At 39.3% G+C, this 20,400-nt stretch overlaps 1 protein-coding gene across 3 annotated transcripts; it reads right to left on the minus strand.

The window, feature by feature from the left end:
- Positions 1–1,884: 1,884 nt before the first annotated feature.
- On the minus strand, positions 1,885–19,364 carry LOC120636283 (major facilitator superfamily domain-containing protein 6). 3 transcript variants are annotated; one of them, XM_039907696.1, is made up of 13 exons: positions 19,339–19,364; positions 17,380–17,457; positions 15,058–15,196; positions 13,472–13,691; positions 11,998–12,169; positions 11,346–11,563; positions 10,403–10,616; positions 9,734–9,831; positions 9,015–9,171; positions 7,952–8,136; positions 5,143–5,398; positions 4,640–4,851; positions 1,885–3,211 (listed from the first exon to the last, which is right to left on the minus strand). In XM_039907696.1, the coding sequence occupies exons 2-13, from the start codon at positions 17,450–17,452 to the stop codon at positions 2,996–2,998; spliced, it is 2,160 nt and encodes a 719-aa protein (XP_039763630.1). In that variant the 5' UTR covers positions 17,453–17,457; positions 19,339–19,364; the 3' UTR covers positions 1,885–2,995. The 3 variants fall into 3 exon arrangements, with proteins under 3 accessions (XP_039763630.1, XP_039763629.1, XP_039763628.1); XM_039907695.1 differs by having other exon boundaries at positions 19,181–19,344; XM_039907694.1 differs by having other exon boundaries at positions 19,113–19,344.
- Positions 19,365–20,400: the final 1,036 nt, after the last annotated feature.

The following is a 20,400-nucleotide window of genomic DNA, read 5'->3' on the forward strand; positions in this document are numbered from 1 at the left end:
ATGTGCTGAAATGTATCTTAAGACTCCAGCTTCCATAATGCAAACTCAATTATACCTACAACAGTTACCGTGGCTCCTTCCCCAGTAACGTGGATTGGTGGACCTCACACGCCTTTGAGAATTTTGTAACGCCGTTATGAGGAACTCTCAGGCTTGCAGGTTCATCACGATGATTTCCATCACCGTTCTTTAATTTCGCATATTACTTAGAAAAGTTAGTAGTCTCATAACTGCAAGGTAGCGTGGATTAAAAAAAAAATTAGATACAGATACAGGTTGTTTCCGATATTTTACCATCGTTTTCATCAAGACGGAAGAGTGGCCCAACTCGCACAAAACGGGCCAGCTCATTGAATGTATTAATTCTGAGTTGCGCTCGGGCTCGGGGACGCGCCTCAACTAGCAGGGTCTGCGGTGTCAACGACACGGGACGGTGGCGCTGAGGGAAGGCGGTGAGGAAGCATTGACAGCGTCCTATGACACTGTCAAATGTATGCAAGTGGGTTTCTAGTGGGCTGGCCACCACTGCACAGTACACTATAAGATTATATTACGTATTTTATTTCTTAAAACTAATAATATTTGATCACATTTGTCTTAACTAATTACGTCATAAGTAAATACAGAGTAAAGGAACTAAACATTCAAAATGCAAAATATTCAATACTTATTTTTGGATTGCAAAAACATTCCGATATAGCGTAAGCAGCGCGTTACTTAATTAATATCTCGGCTTCACTTACGTACTTAGGGTACGCATAATTCGGTCAGAGTATAGTCCAACCCCGCTCGGGGTTCTTCAGCAAATCGCGTCGTCACACGAACCATTTTATGACTAAAACCAGAATCAGAAGACGGGTTGGGAATACAGTGACCAAACCACGCGTGAGTTAATGTTGCCTCTTGATATGAATACAAAATAAGATTGTCTAAACTCGAAAAAACCACAAGTTATCATTGTTTACAACAAACAAACATGTAATGTGGACGAAATCAATAATTTCATTTAAGACATCTCACTACATTATCTAAGTAAACATTCATCTTACAATGGGAATGTTCTAAGCCCTAGGTTTGTATTAAAATAGAAAATACAGAGTATAAAATTCACAACCCAAAAAGGTTGAGAAACACACAGCGTAAATATATGTGTGTTCTATGGGTAATAGCGACATATGCGCTGATTGTTTTCGTTTCGTGTCTTGCAAACAGTTTCATTTCATGGAACTGTATTACTAGCTCACTTATACGCCAATAAAAATGTTTTGGGGGAGCCTACAGACCAAAACATCGTTCATCATTGTGTTACATAATAATATATAATTATAAACACATGTTTTAAATCATTATTCATATTCAAGTGTCGTATTCGAGTCGTGGCTTACTCTTAACAACACGCAGGGTCCGGGCGCGGCCGACGCGCAGGGAACCATTATTAACTTACTTGTAATTCAATAATAACAATATGTTTAAGTATCGAGTGCACATTAAGTACTGAATGCAAACGACGATGTTATATTATTAAAAGCTTTTGCTTATTTAGTATGTCAGCTTTCTTTTTATTGCCATGATGATGGCGTACTTTACCAATATTTTTCATTACTATAGGTACCGAAGACTTAAGTAAATTCACCCGATTAGTTTTCTAACGTGACCACTATACAATTGGCGCAGCCAGCCACTTTCACTGGTATTTTTATAATGTTAACAATCTATTCGTTTTTTTTTAGGAAAAAAGAAATAAAGATAAAATTAAATATAAAATTGATAATATGATTGTTGAGTGACTGGTTTTAGTTCAGTATGTAAATATTTAAAAAAAAAATTTAAAAAATATAAATATTGATTGAAAAAATTGTTTAGATTAAGAACCGCAGTAGTGGACTTATTTAGTATTTTCTCTTACATTAAACATTAACTATTACTTATTGCATAATTAGAGTACAACCTGAGGCCGTTCGGGACACCCAACGAAACCATTTTGCGCATTGCATAAAACATGAAACGTGTAACGTGCGCGACGCAGGCCCGATAGTATACGTATAGCGTATATATAGCGTATAAGACGCATTGGGCACGGGCTAATGTGTACTTACGGAAGTTACACGCACCGTGTTCAAGCACTCGTCAGCTTCTGACAGGACATGCCCACAAACATCGTGCCGGCAACACGTTTCACTTTAACGACTTAGGTGTTCATCCCGAACGTAAATAACGAAGCTTCGCTTCAACTATATCATAGGTAAAGATAATAAAAGTATTGGAATAAAATTGAAAACAATGAAAGGGCGTGTCATTGTGTATGCCGTGTACTCCGGAAAAGGAACAATAATATATCACAAGGCATGTTGCGGGTTGATCGAGAATCTTGTGACTTGCCATTTAGCATTATTTAGGGGTTGCTAACCGGGAAATAAGATCTGGCAACATCACACATTCATCTATAATTTTTAACAGCTATAGTATTGTTTGGTAGAGCGCATCCCTAACGCGAATGTAAAGAAGATGTTTTGCGCCAAAAAGTGGCAGTGTTGTATTTAATTTAAGTACATCTGATTTCAGTTGAATTAAATTTGATTTAATTCGTCATTGAATATCACAATAAAGTAATTGTATTTAGTTACTTGAGTCTTTAAACAGAAATTAATTTGTCGGTAGATCGTTTCTTTGTTTTTGTTGAACCAGTGCGGAGTAACATGAAGGCCGGGCACTACGCCATATACGAGATGGCCTGTGCGTTCGTGCGGTTGTTAAGGCAAGTACCCGAGGGAATGAATAGTGTGTTTGTTTGGTTTACTTTCACGACTTGATAGATTATGTGTCGTTAAGACGGATACAACCTTGTTGTTCAGTTATAGAGCTGTAACTTTGGAGTAACGTATTAAATTCACAATATTTCAGCCCATTGCAGTCCTATTGGTTTTGATATGTACATGATATTGGGGAACTATGATAGTCCAGGCTACGCGGCAGGCACCCGGCGGGGCGGTGCGGGCTAGTGCGCGGGTCGTTTGGGCGTACCTGGTCCGGCGAGCGCGGTGTCGCGGCGGCGCAGGACGCACTGCGCGAGCGCATGCGCGGCGCAGGCGAGCAGCGCGCCGGCGCCGAAATAGCGGAACGTTTTCCAGCCGCCCAGCGCCGCGTACAGGCGGCCGCCCGCCAGGCTGCCCAGCGCCGTGCCCACGCCCTCGAACACCGCACCCACCAGCCCCTGCGGAATGGCGCGTTGTACTCCCACGAGGCTCCTTCCTTACTCATTTATTTAATAAAAATGCAATTTCATGCTCATTTATTCAAATATGCAATGTTTCACTTTTACGCCATTTGTGTGTTACAATGAAGATGATTTTTCTATACATCTATCTATAAAAAAGGACTCAGTCATTGTGGAAATCTCGAAAATGTCACATCCTCGAAACTTCACCATGAAGATGACGCCTATAATAATAAGTAGAAAATCTAAATCGAGATGGATGGATTAAGTTAAATAAAATATTATGTATGTATGAGTGGATTGTCAGTTGACTACCGATAAAAAAAAGAGAATTTGAGCTTGTTAAGAAATAGGGAATTATAACACTTTATCTATGATAAACCCGATGGTTATATTAAATATATATATCAACAAATCATAGTTTGTATACTCATTGATAGTGTATTGAAAATCGAATAATGGCCTTTAGTAGACTATCAAAGAAAAGTATAGGATCTATGGCGGGTGACACGAGTTTGACAAGATTGATTGGCGGGAAAGAAAAGTGAGGACAGATTTAAAATTAATGAATTGAGAAAAGGAGATTAAGTAAAGTATGGTGGATAGAACGTTACAAATTGGGAATAGATGATTTATAATGGAAACAATATACTTAAGGAAATATTGTTGTGGGGAACCAAGTCGTATGTACTGGTGATGGAGTTGAAATAAGTTGTTAAAAGTGGTACTATGGTTGTACCTGATGTAGCATCAGATAAGTATATCTCATCCTTTGGGTTATTTAGGTATCATATATTGAGCCCTAGCATTATTTTACACAGACAGTTAATGTAGCAGAGGTTGCTTTTTACAAACAACTTGTTCCAAAAGTCCTGATATAAGTGATCATAGTAGTTATGTTTGACCTACCTTATTTATGTCTTGTATCAAAGGACCTAAAGGGTTGTAATTGTGTTTATAAGTCTTGTTTTAATTTATTGAATAAAAGAGCAATGGTAGAGTTTCTTGCCAGAGGTCTTCTCTGCCGAAGACAGCATTCCGAACTGGTTGTAGAGTCATTTAAAGGTAGCAAGTAATATGAATTATAGAGAAGCTTATTATACAGTATTAGAATCGGTCCAGTTGTTTTATTTTACTCCTTGGGAAGACAGGGTTATAAAGTACAGACCCACAACACTGCTCTAATGCAGGTTGATGGGCTTTAATGATATCTTTTATAAAATAATACCTTAATAGTAATGAAGAATAATAGTCATGAGAATTAATAATTACTGCTAAGAAACTAGGTATTTAGCTTCAATAATACTGTTAATTCAAGAAAGATCTAAGTGCCATGCTGAACTTTGTTAGGATTGAAGCGAATATCTGAATATCTGGCCTTCCATCCTTATATTTTTTAACAAGCTCATGCCCGGATGGTCATACCTGTACAGTGGTCTCCGTGCCCGGCGGCGACACGACGGTGGCGTACGACGTCATGGTGGGGTAGAACATGCCGAATGTGATGCCCTGGAACATCTCTATGGGCAGGATCCACCACGGGTTTGTCACGACGGAGTACAGCATGAAGCGCACCCCGAACGCGAAAAGTACCAGACTCATGGTATTTATGTGACCGAACTTTCGCAACAGGTATCCTGGAACATGGAAAGATATAGTCAAAATTTAAATTGTTATGGCCTCTTCTATGGTTTTGATCTCTACTGAATAAAAATTGATACACTCAACATGATCCCAAATTGTTGTTGTGAATCATATAGCGATAGTGATATCATCTAGTGAGCCACCGCGCAGCTAACGCTCCGGCCTTGTATTGCCGACTCGACCGTACGATTGTGTTCTAGTTGCTCTTCCCAATTCCGTCAATATGATGGCAAACAAGCACCGGAGTGCGTTTCTCTGTTCGTGCAAACGAGTGTGGCGCTCACCCGACACGAACAAGAACGGTATCTCTCCGCCGAAGGTCTGGATCGCGCTGGCCAGCCCTTGCAGCGTCTTGACGTGGGCGGCGCCGTCGCACGACAGCCCCGCGATGTCCTCGATGTGCCAGAACAGGAACTGCCAGATCAGTCCCGTGCAGAGCCCAACGCCGATAGTCCACAGGACGAACACGAGTGTGGGCAGCGAAGTCAAGAGGCTGCCTACATCTGCCAAAATGTTTATGGACATTTTTGTTGTCTCCACCTAAAAGAAACAATTTCTGCATTCAATCAAATCAAGGGCACCTTTCACCGGCCGTCCCAGAACCACATTCATCGTCATTATTGAAACTATTATACCCACTTACATGGCGCGGTCACCTCTCAGAATGAAAAGGGCATAGTCTGTGTCGTAGTCCATTACGCTGGCCAGGTGCAGACTAGTATGGTATCCAGTACCGTTAGAGCGCTACGAATATGCCAGTTACAGAGGCTCTGTTTAACAGGGTCCCCTTAATTCAAATTCAAATTCAAAAATTCAAATTCAAATTCAAAATTCATTTATTTCAAGTAGGCCTAAGATAAGCACTTTTGAAACGTCAAGTCTGTCTGTTTGTAGTGATTCTACCACCGGTTCGGAAGGCAGATTCTACCGAGAAGAAGCCGGCAAGAAACTCAGCAGTTGCTCTTTTCCAACATCAACAATTTACATTTTGTATTTTAACATTCATTTTTCTATCTTGTGAGAGCTGAAAGCGGCGCCGGATGCTTCCAAGCAACCTTGTCATTAAAAAATTCATCAATTGTATAGTAACCTCGCTCTAATAAATGTGTTTTAACAAATTCTTTAAACTTGTGCATTGGCAGGTCCAAAATCACCTTAGGAATCATATTATAAAAGCGTATACTCAATCCCACAAATGATCCCTGTACCTTACGCAGACGATATGCAGATGACACTAATTTATGACCATTTCTTGTAAGTCGACTGTTTATGTCCACTTTTTGTTTATAAAGACTAATATGTTGTCTTACAAATACTATATTGTTATAAATATATTGTGAAGCTATAGTAAGTATGCCTATTTCGTGATTTAAGTTTATATATTGACCGTACAGCTCTTTTCTGTAATATAAATATAGTTTCGATATCAGCTGCTTTACCCCATAACAAGATTCCATAGGACATAACACTATGAAAGTACGCAAAATAAACCAGCCTAGCTATTTCAACGTCAGTAATCTGTCTAATTTTTCTGACTGCGTACGCAGCCGAGCTTAGTTTACCCGCTAGTGAATCTATATGGGCACCCCACTGTAGCTTATTATCCAAGGTCACGCCCAGAAAAACTGTGGAAGTCTCTATTTTTAGTGATTCACCATTTATCATTATATTTTTATCAATTTTCTTTACATTTGGTAAGATAAATTCGACACATTTTGTTTTTTTGCATTTAAAAGTAAGTTGTTAACTGTAAACCAGTGCGACACATGCGACATAACACGGTTTACTTCGTCAGAGTTATCTTTACTCCTATCAGTCTTAAAAATTAGAGATGTATCATCTGCAAACAATACAATGTCGCATGTTCCACTGACATGGTACGGTAGATCATTTATATACACTAAAAATAGAAAAGGACCCAAAATCGAGCCTTGTGGGACACCCATTGAGGTATTTGAACCCTGAGAGAACCCAAAGAGTTTGCATAAATGATGCAAAGTCTCAGGGTTCTATTGCTGAGATAAGAGGCAACCAAATTTAGTGCAACGTTTTGGATACCATAGTGGCTTAGCTTAAGAAGCAAGGTTTTATGATCAACACAATCGAAAGCTTTAGATAGATCACAAAAAACACCCATGGCGTTCTGTGAACATTCCCAGGCATCATAAACATGTTTTATAAGTTTAGCGCCTGCGTCCGTTGTGCTACGACCTTTAGTGAAGCCATACTGCTCAGGGTGTAGTAAGTTATTTACATTAAAATGATATAAGAGTTGATTTAATATAATTTTTTCAAATATCTTACTAAGAGCTGGTAAGATTGAGATAGGTCTGTAATTGTTTATATCATTTTTATTACCAGATTTAAATAGAGGAATGAGTTTACTATGTTTCATTAGGTTCGGGAAAGTACCTAAATCAACACATTCATTGAAAATTATGGCTAAAAGAGGAGCAATGACGTCAATAATTTGAGATATTACCTTTACCGACATTCCCCATATATCACCTGTTTTCTTTAATTTTAACAACTTGAAGTTTTTACTGATATCCGATGCATCTATATGTTTGAAATGAAATAAAACTTTGCACTCATTAATGTTGCCTCTTAATAAATTCTGAGCTGCAGTAGGTGAGGAATTTAGTGAATCTGTTAACAAAATAGGAACATTCTGAAAAAAGTTTTCAAAAGTACTTGCAACTTCTGTATCAGTAGTTACCATATTATTATTAATAATTAATTCATAATTTCCGTCTCGAGATTTAGTTTTCCCAGATTCATTATTAACAATTTTCCAGGTTGTTTGTATTTTGTTTTCAGATTTTAGTTTTAATAGGAATGTAAATACCAAACATAACTTTGATGTTTCTCTTCAGATGTATCCTCCCTTATGGCGAGTAATATTGTGATGTATTATATCCCGTCATCGAAATCTGGTCCTGGCTATTGGAGTACGGGCACTGACTGCAGTTGACCGTATTCGCTGCGTGTGATATGTCCAAAATAAGCCGAGAAACGCTGGAGGCAAGCGGGTCAAGTGCTCGTTCCATATAGCTGTGTAGAGCAACGAGGCAGTTAAATGAAACAGCATACCTTCAAGAAGCACGACACAAGCACGTCTCCAGACATGAACACCAACATCAGTATGAAGGCCACGGCATAGTTTTTGACGGCTCCTTCACTGAACGCGTCTATCAGGATACCGGTCACGAGGGAGAATATACCCCAGCCTACTGAACCCCATAGCCTCTGCTTGCCGTAAAGGGAAATCTTCGTTCCTGCAAGTCAAAAGATTATATGTTATAGTCGCTTACAAGTTAGCGATCGAGCGGAATCACGCCTGTTTCATAATAAAAAGCTTAAATTATAATGCCTTCATTTGGGTCTAGTCGGCGTCGAGGTCTGTACGAATACTGTACTGTAGGGTTGACGTTAAAAAATTCTATTCTTAAAGCGAACGGAGCACTTTTCATCATCGTCATAATACCAACTGATGCATGTCTAACTCTGTCTGTTGAATTATTCTAGTTCCCCGCAGCAACGGTTTGGCATGGTCTTGCATAAAGGTAGTTTATAGCTCGAATGGCCTTTTTTACGCGAAAAAGGGCATTTAACGGGTTTGCAATTATCTTATCTTCTTCTGTCGCAAAATGTCTAAACTGACATTGGTAATGTTTGGTAGCATTGGTCATGTACTGAACAGGGTTCAGGGTCACGGGATTTTTATTTTATATATTGTATATCCGAAAAAAACCTATATATATATTACATGCGAAAGAGAGCAAATTCATTTGTGCTAATTTCAGGCGACTACTTTTGCATTCTGATTCGCGATTAGTCGCAAAGCTACTGGTCAACAAGCCAGTTCGGATTTTAAATAAAACTTTTGATAGGATATTTCCTTAGTGTCCATGTTTTAGAGTAAAAGATCGTTCCATTTCCAGGGTTCCGTACCCAAAGGGTATTTATTACTAAGAATCCGCTGTCCGTTAGTCTGTCTTTTTGTTTGTCTTGCCGTTTGTCACGAGTGTATCTCGAGAACCGAGATAGATAGTTGAAATTTTCACAGACGATCCATGCAAATTTCCAAGCATGTTTAAGAAAAAGTCCTACGTAAGTATTATGCGATGAACACTGAATGCAGCTATGTGCTCACCCAGCAGGTTGAAGCATATCGCGTCGGCGAACGTCACCACCACGGCTTGCCCGATCCAGCTGACGATCATGAACGTGAAGAACAGCCAGAACTGCGTCGTGTACTGCGTCTGTCCGTCCGTCTGACTGTCCGACGCCGATTTAAATAATTCGTTGACCTGAAAGCGTTGGCAAAGCCGACTAGTATTTTACTTATTGTTAGCAGATACTTGTAGGAGGTGGTGCCTGTGATACTGAACCCAGCTCTCTCTAGCTATCGCGGTGTGTATACGCACCAGGTGCTTTGACAATCTCATTCCGAATGAGCATTAATTGTATTACTACTAACTTCATTCTGGGATCTAAAGTTTTGTACTGGATTGATTGTTTGTTAGGTATGTCCTCCTAACGCCGATGCTGAGCTTGAGAAATGCATTGTAATGCAAACACAAAGCGCCACCTCTTTCTACATCACAAATTATTTCAATGAGACATTTTATACGAGAGTTAGCAGACAATCAGAGAAATTGGTATGCATTACAAAGTCGATATTTGGTATTTCTTCCAAGTTTAGTAGTAAAAACACTTCATAAAATAAATATGTAGTCTCCTGTAAGAACGCCACACACTGCACGGCCGCTCCTGCGACTTCTGCACTTCCACTTAATTTAATTTTAATTCAATTAAAAAATCAAGGCGAACACAACAAGTGCCCTATAAGCCGACGACAAGATGACGTACCATTTCATGGTCGCAGCTGATGTTGCAAGTGGAGTGGAACAGCTCGTCGCGCACTTGGTACGCGGCCCGCGAGCCGCAGTACGGGTAGTGGATGGAGCCTGAAACCAACAACGCAGCACTGAGCAGGCTCAAGGGCGGCTTTATAGGTACTGGCGCTCCGACGGCACTAGGCAGTGCTAGCGACACATCGGAAGATCAAATTAATATTGTTTATGACCTGACAATGATCTTCAGCCAAAAAAATATCTACAAAATGAATGTAAAAGCAGAACACACTCCTGGTGTGATAATTACCACTCAGCTATGTAATCATTGTTAAAACCGATATACAAAAGTTACCATGAATTTAGGCTGGGGATTTTAATGTTAATTTTGAAAAAAAAAGAATTAATGCCGTTAATTCGTTCCTACAAAAAGAATTTTAACGGGAAGTTATTAAAAATCCAAGAGAAAGTACTACAAGACATGGAACATTTACTGAAATCCATTTATTTGAAATCTATGTATTTTATTTTGAGCTGTCATCATTTTTTGGAGATAATTCGTAATATTGATTGTTTATCATGTCATCTGCCCGGCGCCCCGCGACGGCTAACATCTTCTTTTTACTGATACTACAAAATGTTGTATTGTGTTAGTGTGTATGCATATGAAAAGCACGAATCTTACCGTCGTCCAATTGGATGTGGTTCAGTTGTATATAGACGCAGTTATGCTCTGACAGAGTGGTGGATAGCAGTACGGTGCCATCGAAGGCCAGGCTGTCGGGGAAGTGCTGGCCCCCCCCGCTTTTGGGCTGGCACGTGGCGGCGGCGTCTGCCCCCCAGCCCTCGCATATCTCCATGAGCCGCCACGGGCTGCGGGGGTCGAGGTCGCACGAGGCCTGCGACACCGAGAGCGACTTGCTTGTTCAAGATATACTAAAATAAACCAAAACTTCCCGACTAGCAAGTCCCTGGGAGAAAAGGACACTCTGCAAAATTAGTATCGGTTACAATAACGACGGGTGTTATAAGTTTGCCGTTACTGTAGTGTGTGTGTGTGTGTGTGTGTGTGTGCGTGTGTGCGTGTGTACGTGCGTGTGTGCGTGTGTACGTGCGTGTGTACGTGCGTGTGTCCGTGTGCCGCCGCCACGAAATAAAGAGTACTATAGAACACTATAACAAATTGCAAATCCAAATTAGCTGCCACCACGAAATGCCGATATAATTTTTCTTTTCGATACCCATATGATGTCAGAGCCGTCGGTTCGATTCCCACGACTGGAAAATGTTTGTGTGATGTACAGGAATGTTCAGTATCTTGGTGTTTATCTGTATATTATAAGTATTTGTATATATTATATTCATCAGCTATCTTAGTTCCTATATCACAAGCTATGCTTACTTTGAGGCTACATGGCGATGTGAGTATTGTCGTAGTATGTTTTTAAATTATTTATATTTACGGAGATATAATATATTAATGGCTTAGCTAGTAGAATAATGTACACTATATTGAAATTCTGGAGGTTTTTTTTTTAAACTTCTTTGAAAATTTCTACCAGCGGTTCTCCTGCACACACGGGAAGGTGCACTAATGTTCTGTATGGCGGTTGCAAAAGTATACGCACCTGACAGTTTCCTACGTCAGTGTCACTGGTGATATTCGCCAAGGCCTGGACGTTGTAATCGCACAGGCGATAACTGAGCATGTTGTCCAGGCACGACATATTGGCCTTGTTGCTCCCAATCAAACTTGACAACAGTTGGTTGCCGCAGTCCAGTGAGCACGGCTCGTTTATGTCTACGTAGCCCAGCCCGATGCGGCAACGCGGCTTGTAGGACAATCCTGAAAAATTACGCAGGCATATTGTGTCAATGGCCTAGAAGCTTCCAAAAGTTGTTAGCTGCCCAAAGAACTAAAAACAGGACTGTGACGGTCTCCACTTACAACTAGATGGCGCCACAACGGCCTTGCATCGCGGTAGCGTTGTGTTCACAAAAAATTACCATCCCTATATACAACTTCCAAAGATGGAATGTTCGGCCCTAGATCCCCGACTCTTCCTATTGGTATGGCAAAGGCTATCAACGCGTTCCTGGAATTTAAGGAACCTGCATACAGTTGCACAAGCGCGTAGCAGAAATGTTCACGCGTTGAGGTATAAGGCGACCAGACGGTGCAGTTGGAACCAGCTGGAGGAGTATACACTACTCTTAGGTCAGATCGAGACCAATGCAGGATGGGCGGGTCTAAGAAGTGAAAGTCGGCTCCCCACTCACCGTCGAGTGTGACGTCACTGGAAGCGATGAACACGCAGGAGCCGTCGGAGGTGAGGCCGGCCACGCGCGCGGAGTACTGCACGCGCGCCGTGCTGCTGTAGCAGTACTGCGGCATGTGCCAATGCTCGCAAACGGTTTGCCACATCTTCGGCGACGTCATGTCGCAGTTCATCTGTTGGCATAACAATAGTCAAAGTCAAAGTCAAAGTCAAAAATATCTTTATTCAAGTAGGCCCACAGGTGGCACTTTTGATGCGTACATAAGAATTACACGGTAGTGAGATGACGGCGATAACCACATTCGTAAACTTAAAACTAAAGCTCCGAGGGTTCCAAACGCGTCCCGGTCTAAGAAGAAGCCCACAACAAACTTAGCCGGGTGTTTTTTTTTTTTTTTTTTTGTTATCGCCATCTCACAATGTAATTTTAAATTATTAGAAGAGCAACCTGGTTAGAGCAATAATTTACACCCAAGCTTTTTTATCGTTTACGTAGTCTTTTATACTATAATAGGACTTTTCTATAAGCTTACGTTTAATACAAACTTTGAACTTATTAAGAGACATCTCCAAGATGTCAATTGGTAGTTTATTGTAGAATTGTATGCAATTTCCTTTAAACGAATTATGAATTTTATGTAACCTAGTATATTGCACTGTAAGTTTATTCTTACTTCTAATGTTTAAATTATTGCAGTCACATTTTTTCTTAAATTTAGAAATGTTTTTATGGACGTACATTAAATTTTCAAATATGTACTGACTATACACTGTCATTATTTTAAAATCTTTAAATTTATCTCTCAAAAATACAATACATAAAATACATAATAATACTGTTGACCGCACCATTGCATTGTTCTCGCTCGGGACCCAGGACAATAAATGAAACTGCTGCCGACGTTATCATTATTTTAAACTAGTATGGTGACGTAAACTTTATACATGTCTAAGAAATTACCCTTCGTGTCGCTAGTGTAATTTGCGCATCAAAACTAGACCTAGTAGGTTCATCCTCGGTGCATCATTAGTGACGAACAAAGAAAACACGATTTTGCGTCTCGTCGTCACCTGCGACTTTCAATTCAAGTGTTTTTACTATGGTAATAATTGATGGCCCAAGAAGATGAGTCACCATATCGTAAATTAAAAACGATTGCCTGCACACGCGACTACCCTTCGCGGGGTGTGCCGGGGTGCCGGGGACACGCCCTACGAGCTGCCGCCCTGTGCCGAGCTCCTGCAATTACTCCAGAAATGGCGTGCCTTTAGACTGAATACAGTATTGAAAAATACTGCTTAGCCGCCGAAATAAGCATGGTGGCATTACTGGCCGAAATACCTCCGCCACAAAAGCTCTACTAATACGAACACCATTTAGTGTTCAGTGCTTGGCTGGGCGTGCGGACCACCCCGCCGGTGTGGTGGCAGTTTACAAACAAGTCTGCCGGTCGGGGCCCGCACGAGACACGCACCCGGCACTGCGCGGTGCCGTGGAGGCCGGCCAGCGCGGCCAGGCGGCACCGGTCGGGCGGGCCGGCGGCGCCGAAGCACGCCCGCAGAGCCGTGGCCGAGTCGCCGCAGTCCAGCTGCACCGCGAGCGGCGCCGCGGCGTCGGGGATGAAGTATATCGCCGAGAAGCTGATTATTGTCACCACTTGGAACAATATGAACAGCGACTTCTGTATTTTGAACCTGCAACAATACTCTATTTATTATATTCAATATTAATGAAATACTGAACCGATTCCAATTATTCTTTTACAAACAGTTAAAATTTAAACAAGTTAACCAATATTTCGAGCTAAAAATGATCTTCAGGTGGCAAGTTATATCAATGAAAAATGTAGTCGAGTTCAGTACTTTGGTAGCGCCGAACGTACGCCACACACTTTCACATTCATACATTAGTGTGGATAATTTTCACACGTACGGCGCATGTACAGAGCACATTTATTAGTCTTATCTTATCTAAGTAGGGTACACTAAAACCCAACAATTGCCAAATGCCGAAAAATGTATAGAAATAAAGCGTACAATATGCCACCCCACTCCGTCCACCTTCATTTCATGTTGAAACGTATTACTAAAATAAAAGTGATTGTACAAATTGTAGCATCACATAATAATTCACTTTGACATTGTTGAAGGGCATTTGGATAGGGCTAGGGCTATAGAGCCCTACCAATAAGTGTTCACAAGTGTATGGGCCAGTTCAACGCGAATCTTGTCGTTTGGTTATCATTTATCTCTTTTCGATTGCCGCAGTTCGTCTTGAATAGTAGCGAAAATCAAATTCGACTTGTCGAAGCGCGTATCAGTGCGACAAAGGAAAAAGCGAGTAGACAGCTAACATCTATTGGCCTATGTTAATGACAGCAATAGGAACCGCCGCCGCCCGCGGTTGAACTTGCTCTGTTAGGTAGGTGAGGACTAATTTCTTAGATTTTCGCCAGTATCGAGATCTAAGGTCGGACCGCCGGCCAACGAGCCAGTTTTATACTTCAGAATCCAAGGCAATATGAGTATTAGTATTATATTCATGAGATAACGTTTATTGCAGATAAGTTAAACGGCGTTTATTGTTTTCATCATTAGCTCAACAAGTGATATCGCAGCTATCTACACGCCTTCACAAAACCAGCCTCAAACGAAGCAACTCATTGTGTTGAGGGTGAAATGAGAATTCTCAGATCGCCCTCAACGTTGCAGCCCGGTGCTAAGGCGATATTCGCACACAGCACACATTCATCTCCAAATAACTGAATTTTCTCTGTTCTGGTCTGGTGGGAGGTCGTGACTAGTTACCACGCTATCGACAAATGCGTGCTGCCAGAAACCGATGAAAGGGTGTGGGTGTAGTCTAACTGCAATACCCCTAGCAGATTAGCCCTACTATCATAGACCATCATTTATCACCTGGTGAAATTGCAGTCAAGGGCTAACTTACAGAGGAATAAAATAAAATTTACCACTGCAAGTTAGTCCTTGGCAGAAGCTCTCCAAGTCTCAGATGGCAGAGGGCCGCTAGACATCGTCCAGCACGAGTGACGTCACACACCTGTCCGCGACGACTCCGAACAGCGGCTTGGCGACCAGCCCGAACAGCGGCAGCACCGTGTACATGAGCCCCACCGTGCTCGGCGAGAAGCCCAGCTGCCGCGCGTACGTGGACAGGAACGGCACCAGCGGCGCCGTGCCTGCGGGCAACTCTGCGTTACTGGATGTGTGGAAAACTACTTGTGTGGGCCGTAGTATGCTTGGATAGGATAGAAGCTTAGGCGTCGAACACCCATTCCTTTAACGACTTGGGTCAACGTAGCCTATCCAGCGCTATCGATCAATATTTGGTGCTGCCACTAGGCCACACGTCTACGATCAGGTATAACTGTAGTAAGTCTCCGGAACGATGGTATGGGATTGTTAATGTTTCCGTAAATGAAAGATTCAAATGGGTGATGGGCGCTCCAATTGGTATATTATTACGCCTCAGTAGATTTTGAATGATTGGCCGATAATGAGTTATTAGTGATGATGATGATGATGGAAGCAGTCGTCAGTGCCAGGGTGCGGATGCAACGGCTTGTAGAACGGTTTATGGGGAATTTACTTCTATAAAACGATTTTAATATTCATGTTTTATCAACGGGGTACTTTAAATCTCGGCATTGGACAATTATAAACGCTAAACTGTGTAATTATATAGTGACTGATGAGGACCATTTAACGTATAAACTATGGAAAAATTTTTTGGAAGGTGACGATAGATCGCTCTATCACTCACCTCGTCATTCATATATATGAGGACCTTTGTCTGCGTTTGATTTGGTTTTTTGATGAAAATAATTATTTAAATTGCTTATAAATTGTCGGAGTTATGGTGTAAAATCGTCAAACACTTTCATCCCCTCTCCCAAAGGAACCGAGCTTAATATCGGGATATAAAGTATCGTATATTACTACTAACACTTCCAAGAATATGTGTACAAAATTTCATGAGGATCGGTTAAGTAGTTTTTGCGTGAAAGCGAAACAAACAAACTTACATTCACATTTATAATATTAGTAAAGTAATGTATTGATTATTTAATTCCGAAAATGATCAAATCACACAGATAATAGAATCGATTTTGGTCGAATGGATGTGTATTTTTCTTCAATGTGAAATGTCTTGTAAGATAATTATTTTCTTAATATATTTTGTATTAGCTTTTGCCTGCGACTTCGTTCGTCTGTTTCATTTGATTAAAATCCATCTAAAGAATACAAGTTATTTATAAGTATGTGCATCAAGGACAGTGACCTGAACACAGCGAACTAATTAACTAATGAACTTTTTTGTTACATGTAGCATTTTATATATTTCCGATGAATAGTTTACTTTAACACCTCGCGGGGCAAATCAAGCAAGGTTTATGTGATAGATGATAATAATAATATAATCTTAATCGTTTTTTGTTTAGTTTTATAAGAGTTGTTGTGGTAACCTGTTGATTGTCCATTAAATAAATAAATAAATGATGATCAACCCGCCTGCTCAGTGGGGTCACAGGCAGGTCGCAAGGTTAGCAACTTAAAGCGGCACAAAACCGTAGTGATCGGAAAGTGATACAGAAAGCCCAGCTGTGGACATCCTGTGGTTCATCATGAACAGATGCAAAAGCAGCAGTGTGCTTGCGAGCAACTACGGGAAATGTATGTTTTAGAACCACCACAGTGAGCCGCACTATCATGTACATGAAATAAGAGGCTTTAAAGATAACGATTAAGAACAATATTCGGTGCTGCGATAATCAAGTGAAGATAACAAACATTCATACCACTTCACCGGCAAACCAATACAACTGTTAATACAAAGTCGGTATGCTTGTTAAGATAAGGGTTCACACATATTATATGTTATAACTATCTGTTGCCGGCGACTTTTCTGCGTTCATAACGTTAATTTACAAATCCCACAGGAAGTCAGTTTTCCCGGGTACTTTGAGTAGGTAATAATTACTTCAATTCTGTAGTTCATACTCTATATTTTTCTACATGTATAATCTATAGTTTTATCAGAACTCGCGAAATTATGAAATATATAAGAAAAAAGTTGCTACTTTAGGTTACATTGTTGCAATTTTATTAAGGATATCTATTTCTTTTGAAAAAAAAAATTAAAGCCTATGTTACTTTGTGATAATTTAACTTTTTGTTGATACATAAATGGTTACAATTAGTCCAGTAGTTTTGGAGTGTTGGGTACAAAAATCCAATAACAATAATCCAAAATATTAGTATAGAAGTTACATTGAGTTAAAGTTGGATCTTGTAAGGAAAAAGATGTTAATATGTACATGTAAAAAAAATAGTTTTCAATGAAACAGAAATCTTGACCAACCTGCATTGAATAAGAAAAAATGTCCTTTTATAGGCAATAGCTTTTTGTTCACGTTCATCTTTGAGGGAAACATTGATTCTGGAAACAAATAAGATTACTAAAATTAATTATCATAAATAAAATGTCTGTCTGGCAATGTGAACTATATTTTCTGAGAGTTAGGGGAAGGTTATATTTTCCTCATCATCTAAGAGAAAACTCTTTAATCTTTGCATACTTCCTGTCTTGACTTACATGGGCGCTGACGCAAAAAACCCTCCAAAATATCTTGCCAACAAGGTATAGACTGCAGCATGTTGGGCTTCACTAGAAAGGATAGAAAGAGGTGCAAAGACAAAATCACTAAGCTTGAAGATGCTGTCACCCTGACCAAAACATTAAAATGGACATGGACAGGGCATATAGCCCTGGCCCAGGGCAATAAAGAGTTATTAATATTATATGCTTCACGAGAAACGAGAGAAATGGACCAAAACTTTGACTGAATAGGAAGTTAGGGATGGCTCAAAAAGAAAACCGGGTAGACAAAGAAAGCAATCGGTTGATGATATCAAGCAGACGGCAGGCATACTACGGTCATGGAAAGCTCAGAACCAGTACACATGAAAACACCTGGAGGAGGCCTATGCGTTAGGAGACGCGCTGATTACTATTAACTGAAGTGCGAGATACGAGTGATTTAAATTCACATATTGTACATACTTTATATAAGCATTAAAGGCATTATTTATTTATTAGTGAAAGCTCAGGACAAACATGGTGAAGTGTTCTTTAGTTTAAGATCGATTTTACAAAAAAAAATAACTACATCAAACTAATCAATATATTCTAGATATTATGCCCTAATAAAATTCAGTTCACATTGCCCAGCGCGTAATGAACATAAAGTTTAATTGAATATAAATTCTTTAACACAACATTTTCACCATAACCAATACAATTACCATAATCAACAATGGAGACTAGCCTGCATAATCTGACAGAAAACTATGCATTACATTGCCAAACATACTTGTTTGATTATAGGTATGTATGCTTGATAAAGTACACTCCAAACTTGGACGACAACATGACAGAATACACATACAATTTTGTGGTACATTAAATTAAAAACTTAAACAGATTTATTTTTAAGTTTTAGCCTTTCTTGTAAGTTTTAGCCAGCACTTGCAAAGTAAGAACACAAAAATATGTTTGCTACATCACATTACAAATCTTTGATTTTCACTGCAATAATATGTTTATTTATTAAATAAAAACTTTCCTCTTGATCTTTATCTTTTTCTGAAAACTGCATTAAACTGCTGGAGTGGCTTTGTTTAAAACTATCTGAGGTTCATTTTAATTCAAATTTAAAAATTCATACGTTTTTTTCCCATTATTATAGTAATAACATTTGACAATTGTTAATAAGATTTTGAAAATTTACTTGGTCTAAGACTCCAGGACAATCTGCATCTTAAAATGTAGGGTCTTTATTAAATCGTTAATAAATATTATTAAGTAAAATGATCGTCTGCTTGAAATGACTGTGGCAAAAAAAAAATATGTTTAAGTAAAAAAACTCTCTAGTGACTTCCATCAAGTACTTGAAGCGCTAAGCTTGTAACATCCATGAGTTTAGAAGTTATATGGCTCCAACGGACAAATGGAAAAAGTGTTACACTGTTTAAGCTCGCTTTGCTCGGTCAATTACAATATTAAAAAAGTTTATTTCAATTAATTTAACTTACTTTGATAAATATAAAAGTCACGAATACTTTAAATTAGAGTATATGATTTTCAATTAATGAATGCAGACCTTCATGATATTAAATAATAAAGCCGTAAAACATTGAAGTTAGTTAAAATAAGATGTACGCAGACCAGTAAATAATAAAATAGTTGTCTTCAGACTTTAGTTAATTTCAACTATACAAAAAAAAACAAATTAGTTTACTGGTCTATGTCAGAATTTACCACCGACTAACGCACCGACTAGGCGACTAATAAATAATGATATTGACTGGCACAGCTTATAAATTTGTGTCACCTAAAGATTATACTGTTTTGACCACAGATAAAAGAGCTATTATATTATATCTGTGTCGTGTACTATATTAAGCTCAGATATAGGACTTATTTAAAAATATTATTATTATTATTATTAGCTAAGATATAGGACTTATTTTTCTCGGATTATTTGTAGCTGATTACGTTAAGATATATTCAAGTAATTTTTAGAAAGTTCATTTATTTTGACTCCCAAAATGACGCACTTGATACTAACTGCAGGGCCATAGTTTATTTGTGTAATTGGCAGGTAAACATTTACATTTATTCATTATATTTTCTGCAATGTTATTGTTTTCTTCATAGCCAATTTAAAAGTGATTGTAAAAATAGTAACGTATATATTTAAAGAGACGATGTAACATTTATTACTAATTAATAAATTGTACGTTTATTTTGGAAATTTGGTTCGTAATATATATTTAATTTTATTGTTTAAAGCTTGCTTTAGTCTTCTCTAGGGGATGTCCGTGACTTTGACTGCAATAGGTTTCCGATTTCTTGTGAATAAGAAATTTTATTTCGAAGTAACACTTTTTTAGGGGCGACTAGGACTGGCGGAAGTAACGCTTACGTCAGACGTTATTTGGATAAGTATATGTCATATACAGGAAACTACTTGACTTTAGAGCTTTTTCAAGTTTACCCGTCTCCCGCATCCAATTAAATCCTCCCCCAAACTTTCACTTTTCTTTTACTGGGGAGTCTATCCTTGAAGCCATCCTTTTTTTAGAATCTCATAACATTAAGCAATCCATTATATTGACTGACTCCTGTATTCAAAAGTTTCAGGCAAACCATTTTCGAAGCAAAGCTCTTATATCCATCATCTTTCAGATTAGAGAAGTCCTATGCTCTTGCCAGCAAACAGGTCTGTCTGTCACTTTAGCCTGGATACCAGGTCACATGGGTATAAAAGGTAATGAGACTGTTCATGTGTGTGCGAAACTTGCCATTGAGATGGGTTCT

This window comes from Pararge aegeria, chromosome Z (genome assembly GCF_905163445.1).
Source record: "Pararge aegeria chromosome Z, ilParAegt1.1, whole genome shotgun sequence".
NCBI classification, from domain to species: Eukaryota; Metazoa; Arthropoda; class Insecta; order Lepidoptera; family Nymphalidae; genus Pararge; species Pararge aegeria.